The sequence below is a fragment of the Chenopodium album genome, chromosome 23 (genome assembly GCF_948465745.1).
Source record: "Chenopodium album chromosome 23, dcCheAlbu1.1, whole genome shotgun sequence".
Lineage (NCBI taxonomy): Eukaryota > Viridiplantae > Streptophyta > Magnoliopsida > Caryophyllales > Amaranthaceae > Chenopodium > Chenopodium album.
The window spans coordinates 21,718,787-21,728,766 of record NC_137856.1 but is presented as its reverse complement, the minus strand read 5'-3'; the positions used below and the strand labels follow the sequence as shown (position 1 = coordinate 21,728,766).

The window sequence follows — 9,980 nt, the reverse complement described above, 5'->3', positions numbered from 1 at the left end:
TATAACATTTTTTTTTATTCTTGAATTTGAATTCATATCATTTCTATCCTTAAAATTCTCTTGTTAGATACATTATTTAAAATATTTTATAAATTATTGGAAGTTTTAATTCATTTAATTTTTTTATCATGTTATTTTTTAAGGGAAAAAAAATTAAAAAAAAACTAAAAAATATTTGGGCGGGAAAATTTTTGTTGTGAATGTGACATGTGTACTTAAGGGATAACTCTAGTGATTACTTTAGTATATAGTATAGATAGATAGATACTTGTAGTTATCCCAAAAAAAAAAAAATACTTTTATTCGATTTATTTGACCATTTTTAAAATGTTATGCTTTTACATCATTTAAATAATATCAAAAACTTTTGTATACATCCGGTTTACACTAATATTAGTGTACATCGAGCAGTATAAGGGTAACTTTAAGCCAATTTAGGGTAACTTTTTGTCCTGGTCTGGGTAACTTTGAACATAATATGATTTTTTTTTATATAAATACAACAAGAAAAATTTTATAAGGGTAATAAAATTATTTTCAATCACTATTAATTGAATTTTAGTCATTTAAAATGTGATTAATGTATATTATTTTTATTTGAATTGGGTTTTTTTTATACATATTTGAGTAACTTTTATTCATTTTAAGGGTAACTTTTGATCACTTTGAGATATCTTTATAATGGATGTACAATAATTATTATACACCCGATTTTTTTAAAAGTTTGTGAAATAATATATCTCTCATATTCATTTTTTTTTTTGAATTCGAAAACTATCTCTGGTATTCATTATTAGTACTTGATCTCCACTTTTCTTCTTAATTTAATATATTATTTATCTTCATACTCTCATAATTCTTATTTCTATATAAACAACTATTTCCAATAATGTTAGTTTCTTACAATTTATTTAATATTCGAACTATTCCACTTATATCTTACCTATATTATATGATAATGAAGTCAATAAAACCTTCTAAAATTCTATAATATTGCAACATTTAATTAAACTGGAGAAAGTATGGTAAATTAATCTACATTTAATAAAATGTCTTTGACTAAAAACAAAAAGTAGATACATGAATGATGGGAAAAAAAAAAAAAATCCTTACATTAAAAGTAGATAGATTAAAAAAAAATTGAGAAAAAAATCTCCTAGATATTTACTCTTATGCTGATTTTTATTCACATACTACTATTACTATTAAGAAAAGTATCTTTAAAAATGTCTAATATAGTACTTCCTCCGTTAACTATTATTTGCAACATATACTATAAATGGATGCTAACTATTATGTGCAACAAATGTTTTCTTTTCTTTTTAGGTAATCATTTTTCTCTATCTATCTCCTCATCACATGCACCCAACTTTTTCTCTCTTTATTTTACTTTCACAAATAAATTTTGCCTAAGAGTCTGCAAACACGGTCTTTGTTACAAATAATAGTTAACAAAGGAAGTAATATTGTTCTAAAAAATTAACTGTATTTGTTTATAAATGGTCGAATCATGATTGTTCTAAAACACCAAGTTGGATTGGAGTTATTCACAGCTAACGTAAGATAGTCTGATAGAGAAATGGACTAGACCTCCAAGATGGAATCTGGTCCTCACATATCACACGTCATAGACAGCTACCTTTTTCATATGAAAACAAAACCTAGTCCTTTTTTTTTTTTAATTAATTTTTTTTATCATTCTTTCCTTTTTCTAGTATGTGCTATTTCTTACTTTTTCTAGCCATTTCCAGCTCTTTACTTTGAAAAGCAATCTTATTTTCTTGTTTCAGATTAATTACATTGGTTTTTTTTTTTTTTTTTTTTTTTCCTTCTTTCCCTGTCCCTCACTTTGTTAATTAAGTATTTCAGTTTGACTACTACGTTTGTCAATGTATAACTATAACTAATAATATATTTAAAGAAAGCTAACAAACCCCAAAGTTCGGATTATTTCAGAATAATCCAAAGTTGAGATTATTATTTACAATTTTTCCTTTATATATATATATATATATATATATATATATATATATATATATATATATATATATATATATATATATATTTCAATGAGTATTTTAATAATGAATTAGTTTAATTATAAAAAAATAAAGTAAAAATCAAGTGAATGTAACGCACTCCAAATAAAAGAGAGTAAACATTTACGACTTGTTTGTTTATAGGGAAAAAAGAGGGGAGGGATTAGCATATTCTTTTGTTTATTTGAGGGATGGGAAAATAGGTAGTGATACAGATAGAAATAGCTAGTTATGGGATAAATAAACTAAGTAAGAGATCAAAAGCACAAAGTCTTATATGTGGCTGGCCACCACATGATGTGGCCAACTATTATAGGGGTTACTTCATTAGTGTAATAGGGGTTACTTGATCTTAATCAGTATTAAAGGGGTTACTTTGTTAGTGTAATGGGGGAAACGCGGTCAATATTATAGGAGTTAATCATTCAGTATATATTACAAGGGTTACTTGGTTAGTGTAATAGGGGTTATTTGATTTTTTTTTTGTTTCACCCGATTCACCCTTTGGGTTAATCCGGATTCGGGGATCAGTTGTGGAAGGTTAAGTTTCAATCTCCTTCCAATTATTGTTGTGAGGGATCGAACACGAGTCCTCCCTACTAAGTGTAGTCCCAATAAGCACTACAGGGTTACTTGATTAGTGTTATAGGGGTTACTTCGTTAGTGTAATAGGGGTTAGTCGGTCAGTATTATAGGGGTTACTCAGTCAGTGTTATAGAAGTTACTTAATTTGTTTTTTCATACTTGGCCACACGGTGTGGCCAGCTACAAACAAGACGAGCTGGATCAAAAGATAATTTTACTTTTACAGAAAGAAACAAAGCATGAAAGAAAAAAGTTAACAAGGGTAATTAATTAATTTTCTTAGTTATCCCAATCTCAACTCAGACCAAACAAGGAACAATATCACTTTAATTCTTATCCCACTTATTAATTTCCTATCCTTATCCCACTTATCAATTTCCTATCTTATCCCTATCCCTTGTACCAAATATCCTATATTTTATTCTATCAAAAAAAAAAATAATCCTATATTATATTAAAAATCATTAAATTTAAACAAAATATTTTTATAGTTAAAGTATAAGAGATCTCCTCTCAATGTCCTTAATTAAAAGAAATTTAAAGAAATATACTACCCCGTTACATATTATTTATAACGATTTGACATAAAGTAGAGAGGAAAAATGTTTAATCGTTGCAAATAATATAAAAGGAGGTAGTACATAATTATATACTTATATATTAGACACACATCTATCTTAACACACCAATTATTGAGTAGAACCAGACAAAGCCTTGCCAAAAATATCTTGCTGTTTTCCTCATCACTTGTTCTACCACTATAAATACCTCTTAAGGAGCCTTCACTTTTTGTCACCCCTCATATCTTTTCCTTTCTCCTTTTCTTTTTGCCCTTTATTACTTATTTTATATTTATTAATTTTTAGGATTAGATTATCTTTTAAATATTTTTTTTTTCCTTTTTTATGTTAAATTAGAATAAACAAATAAAAATAAAGATGGCAATAGAACAATGCAATGATAATGAAAGTGTCCAACAAAATGGGCTTGAAGACTTGGAATCACCATTGATGAAGAAAAGTGTTGATTATAAATATGATGATGATGAATTTGTTGGGAGTGATACTGATGATGGCTCCATTACTATGGTATTGTTGAGTACTTGTGTTGCTGTTTGTGGCTCTTTCATCTTCGGTACTTGCGTAAGTACTTTTTTTTTTTCGGAAATAAAATTTTTCTACTTTTAGAATTTTAATTTTGGAAAATTCTGTTTAGGAGAAAGAAATGGTAAAATATTGATGTGCTAGTCTATAGGAGGACAGAGACAGTGACATGGACATGATTCCAAGTTAGATACGACTATACGAGTACTTAGATCAATGGGATAAGTTTAAAGTTTATCTAATTAGTTGCAAGTATTTCTAAAAATATAAAATATACACCGTTAGAAATAATTGATTCATAAAAGTGAAATTTGAATTTGTTTTTTTAAAGGAAAACTTTTGTATACATTCAGTTTTCAGTAATTTACTATACCTCGGGTGCATTTTTGTCAGATTTAGTGTCACTTTTGTAAAATTAAGTGTCACTTTTGTCAAATTTATACATTTTATTGTCACTTTATAACGGATATTCAGTAATTTACTAAACATCCGTTTTATTTAAAAGTTTTTGTTTTTTAAAATAAATTATGAAAATATATAAGGTGATAAGTTGAGAAATCTCTATTCGCATATTAGACTGGCTCTTTTCACTTTAAATAAGTTCTTATATGATTTGCATTTTTCTAATCTACTCCGATCCCATAGAATAATTTACCTAACATTTGACTGTGTTTTGAAACTAATGTGTAACAAAAGAAAACAATATTAAACAAGTGAGATCTTATATAATTCGCCCCATTTTTTTTTTTTTTTTTTTTGACTGGTAATTTGCCACATTTTATACTTGTTAATATGTAATTATATTAACAAAAAATATGTAATTATATTTTATTAATTAATAGTCACATTTAAATGATATAAAGAGGTCTGGTTTGATCAAATTTGAATAAAATATAAAAAATGGCGAATTAGTGAGTAAAGTCGAAGACAACGTATTCATACACTGTTCTTTTTGGTGCAACGAATTCATATACTGCGTACCTTAGTGCATTAGCGTTGTGGTCCTAGTAACTTTTGTAAGGATGATTGTTCAAATAATGGATTGTTAATTAAGGCTATTGGAGATTCGGAGCATACAAGGAGATCATATATATGTCCAACTAATTTTCATTTTATTTTTAAGGATATTTTGACTTTTACCATCTCTGAAAAATCACTTACAGATTTATATCACTAATTACCTTCAACTAACGGATTCCGTCCATAAATCCGTTAGTGGAGCCTACTATGTACACGTGTCACTATATTATTGGATTTTTTTTTTAAAAAACAATAAAAAAAACAATTTTATTTTTTAAAAAAACCTAGCCATCAACGTAAATGGAGGTTGCTGCCACCGCCTGGCCGACTACCAACCCCACAACTAGACCGGCTGCTAGCCCCATCGCCGGACCGGTTACCAGCCCCACCGCCAAACCGCTACAAGCCCCGCCACTAGTTCGCCACCGGACCGCACAATGCACCAGTCACCACCACCGAATTCTGACCCCGTTTCTACCAATTTCTGACCTCAAAACCCTAGCCATCGAATTTTGACCACCCATAAAGTCCCTCCTAATTCTGACCACTCTTAAAACCCTAAACACCACCAAGTTTCGCACTTCTGAAACCCTAGCTACCATTTAATTTCGACCAACTCCCTAGCCCACACCAAATTTCGACCCCTCTTTAGCTCCACACGAAATTCCGATCAATCGAAGTAAGTTGATTTCGTTGCCAGTTGGTTGACATTGAAGATTGAGGAATATGAAGAGGAAACGTCAAAAAGGTGGGCTCCACTAACGAATTTATGCACGGAATCCATTAGTTGGGAGTAAAACCCAATTTTTGAAAAAAACAACTTTTATTTATTTTATTTTATTTTTTTATGAAGGTGGTAAAACCCAATAAGTGGTCTTTTCATGGTGGTAAAAGTCAATTTTTTTTTTGAAACAATGTCCAACTAATTTAATAAGCCTAACTTTAAAAGTTCAAATTGTATACAAATTTAGGAAAAAAAAAAATTGTATGGAGTATTTTGTAAAAAATTGCACATGACGGAAAAGTATAAAATTTTTGAAGTAAGAAAACAAAAGATAATATAAATAAACGATCTGTAATATATGACAAAAATCAGATTAATTTTTGTTAGCCACTAGAGAAAATTACATGTTCTCAAAGATGGGGGATGAGGCTCAGAATATATGGTATAATACAGCTAACATTTAATCAATTTGCAGGTAGGATACTCAGCACCTACTCAATCAGCAATCAGGGAAGATCTCAATCTATCAATTGCACAGGTGATTAATTACTAATATTGTTTTGTTTTTTTCCTTATTAGTTGATTGATAATAATCTTGGAATTTTGACAATTCATTTTTATGTTTAATGTAGTATTCAACTTTTGGCTCAATATTAACAATTGGTGCAATGGTTGGTGCTATTACAAGTGGTCGAATATCTGATTTTATTGGTAGAAAATGGGTAAGAATTTTAATAATCTCTTTTTCAATACCTGTTGTCCCAAATTAGCTGACACATTTTAAGTTTTTAATAACATATATGGAGTACAAAGTTTTAGTCAAATTTGATTGACTTTATTTTTATTGTGCGAAAGTTGGTACGGAGTAGTGAGTTTTATTATTTCTACTTTATTGGTTAAAAAAATGGGAATTATTTTAATATAATTATTGGATAGTAGAATTTATTAATTATAGTAACACCTTAATCCGGTTTTCGGTGTTAGACTTGGTAAAAAAAGTAGTCCTTGCCATTTATATACAGAAAAAAAAAAACTGTGACAATCAAATAGGTACGACTTTATAATTATAAGTAAAGTAAACTAAATAGATAAAAAGAGTATACATGTACAATGCTTTTGAAAGTTCGACTCATTATATTTGAATTTTTATAACAATGTAATATGAAAAGTAAGTCAAACTTTATGAAAATGAGTCAAACTTTTTGTAACGTAGGTAACATTTTTTCTTTTGGTATGAAATATCATCTCTAATTAGGAGTGACATCAAATAATTCAGCCAACTGAACAAATTTGATTCTTCAGTACTTAAACTTGATTATATATATATATATACATGCACTAATTCTTCCCTTGGAAATTTAAAAAATCTATTGTATCTTTGGACTAGCCTATTTCCTATATCTTCTCATGTTGCACAATGTGTTTTAGTAAGAGTCGGCTCACTTGGTAAGACATGTAACCTTAGTTCCTAGAGAAATTCACGAGGGTTGAGTTCTGATCATTATATTGTCCTTCTTCTTACCTTAAAAAAATTGTTTTAAACAGGCTATGCGAATGTCAGCATGTTCCTGCATAATGGGGTGGCTTGCTATCTATTTTGCCAAGGTATGCCAATCTCTTTTCTTCCACTTTAATTTCTTAAAAACTTACTACTTCTTATTTATTTTTTAAATTTATACAGATTAGTAAATCTTGGAAAATTATACTTCGTATTTGTTAATTGTTATGCTGTACTGAATTGATTTATGTCAACAGGCAGCAATGACACTTGACATAGGAAGGCTGTTCAGTGGATACGGCATTGGAGTCTTATCTTACGTGGTAAAACACAGTACTCTAGTGCTCATTAGATGAAACAATATTATCATTATCCCTAATCTTAGGTAACCATACAATGTATATAATCCCTTATAATTTAGGGTCATATTTAACTTGTAAAGTTGTTTAAATTCACAATGACATGCAGGTTCCAATTTTTATTGCTGAAATAGCACCTAAAGAGCTAAGAGGAGGGCTTACCACTCTGAATCAGGTATAATCCTACTCTTTGTTGCGAATTCTTATTAATTACCTGGTGTAGTGAAACCGTTTTGAGATGCCCCCTCAGGGTCTATTTGCACACACATATGGCGTATTTGCCTCATCACTTGCCCGACTTGGCCACTTGGGTGTTTAGTGCACACGTTTACTCTTTGAGTCGCAGCTGTTCTTTTCTGTATATTATTGTTGTAAAATTTGCCTGTTTGTTAATTTGGACTATTTTGTAAGATCATTTGCACGTGTGATTGTTTTGCAGCTTATGATTGTTACCGGATCTTCAGTCTCGTTCTTGATAGGATCAATTATTACTTGGAGAGCTTTAGCATTGATGGGTGAGATTCTTATCTTGTATAATATTTAATTTCTTCTAATCTAAATTTTTAGCTTTGTTAATCAATTTAGTTCTACACTCTGATATTAAAATGGTATAGTGATGATTAATTATTGGTTAAACTTGAAATGAAGGTTTGGTGCCATGCATAGCATTGCTTTGTGGTTTGTTCTTTGTGCCAGAGTCACCTAGATGGCTGGTGAGCATCAATAACAAAATCGCGAATTCTATCTAGTTTTTGCTGAAACACAAGTGTTTCACATTGTTATCTGTTCGATTCTAGGCAAAAGCTGGCCGCCAGAAAGAGTTCAAAGTTGCCTTGAGAATGCTTCGTGGCCAAAATGCTGACATTTCTCGTGAAGCAGCTGAGATCGAGGTTGGCCTATAAGCAATGTCTTTTTCTACCAATGTGTGCAATGGCTAATCGTAATTTGGGATGATGAGAATGGAAGGAAACTTAACTATGGCTATACTTATTTTTACAGGATTGTCTCATGCTTCTTGAAACGTTACCTAAAGGCAGCTTCATAGATTTGTTTCAGAGCAAATACATCCGATCTGTTATTGTAAGACTCAATTTCATTAAACCTAAACTTAAACACAACAGCAAATGACTGATTTGTTCTTGATTAATATATGTAGATTGGAGTTGGACTAATGGTGTTTCAACAATCTGTCGGAATAAATGGAATTGGATTTTATGTAAGCCAAACCTTTGTCCAGACAGGGCTTTCTTCCGGCAAGCTAGGGACAATAGCGTATGGTATTGTCCAGGTGCCAATAACCCTTGTTGGAGCGATCCTAATGGATAGATCTGGCAGGAAACCACTGGTCACGGTATGCATCCACATCTTACGCTAGGATGAGCTAGTTAATTTTTTTTTTTTTTTAATGGAAGTGCTAACATAGCTTTGTTCGTTGCTATTGTGAAGATCTCTGCAATGGGAACATTTCTCGGTTGTTTTTTCATAGCCACTGGCTTCTTACTTAAGGTAACTAATTGGCTCTTACTGACTGCTTCTTGTCCTTTTAATTTCTGTATGTAGCTATTATCTAATCTGAATTATATTACACATAATTGGTTGCAGAGTTATGGGCTACTCCTAGAATGGATACCGTTATTTGTTGTTGGAGGTGTCTTGGTAAGATATTCTATCAATCTGATTACTGTGTTGTGAGATCATATGTTTTTTCAACCAATCAACTCAATATTTTCGATCTATCTTATGCTGTGACAGACCTACATATCAGCATTTTCTATCGGCTTTGGTGGTGTTCCTTGGGTTATAATGTCTGAGGTACAAATTTGAACTCTCTCTTTCTTTTCCATTGACCATCATGTAGTATATCTTTCGAGTTTACCCATTCTTCCATATAATTGGGCTACCTAGTCAATCTAGAGCTTTCAGGTGACATTACATATCATTACTTAGTGAATCCAATTTTAGGTTCATTTTCACCACTGTCTAATGCTTGAGCTAGCAGTTTTGGTGAACGGGTAGTGTATGTTTGGTTTCATGTCTTTTGGGAAATTCACAAGATGAATCAAAACTATACTATAGAACAGAAGACAAGATTCGGATACTTTGCATTTGAAATTGAGATTGAAAGACTGACAATTGTTTAATTCCTTTGTACCCAGATATTCCCATTAAATGTGAAGGGTGCTGCTGGAAGTTTAGTAGTTCTTATTAATTGGTCAGGAGCCTGGCTAGTATCTTACACTTACAACTTCATGATGAAGTGGAGTGCATCCGGTAAGAAAATTAGTTATGTTAGTTGCATCAAGTCAAGCAATTTTCGGTTAGTAGCTCTTTGAATTGGCTAACAGTTTACACCACTTTTTTCCTCTTTATCTTTTCAGGTACTTATTACATATATGCTGGATTTTGTATATTGACAGTTCTGTTTGTGGCAAATTTTGTACCTGAAACCAAGGGGAAGACCCTCGAAGAGATACAAGAGTCTATTAACTCCAAAACCGAAACCTTGGAGTGAGATGAGATCCAGTTACTTCAGAATCTTCATCAATGGTGATATGGTAGCGAAAGCTTTAAGTGAAGTGTACTCCAAGTACTTCATGAATATCATATCTGAGGAATTTCTTTTGTAGACATGCAGGAATCAGAGAGAAGGAG

The 9,980-nt window shown here is 31.0% G+C and overlaps 1 protein-coding gene across 1 annotated transcript; it reads left to right on the top strand.

The window, feature by feature from the left end:
* Positions 1–3,426: 3,426 nt before the first annotated feature.
* LOC145606665 (sugar transporter ERD6-like 16) lies at positions 3,427–9,980 on the top strand. Its single transcript, XM_081662476.1, has 16 exons — positions 3,427–3,766; positions 5,947–6,009; positions 6,104–6,193; positions 7,017–7,076; positions 7,227–7,292; positions 7,438–7,503; positions 7,768–7,843; positions 7,977–8,041; positions 8,126–8,218; positions 8,328–8,408; positions 8,485–8,679; positions 8,775–8,834; positions 8,931–8,984; positions 9,081–9,140; positions 9,485–9,599; positions 9,707–9,980. The coding sequence occupies exons 1-16, from the start codon at positions 3,563–3,565 to the stop codon at positions 9,838–9,840; spliced, it is 1,482 nt and encodes a 493-aa protein (XP_081518602.1). The 5' UTR covers positions 3,427–3,562; the 3' UTR covers positions 9,841–9,980.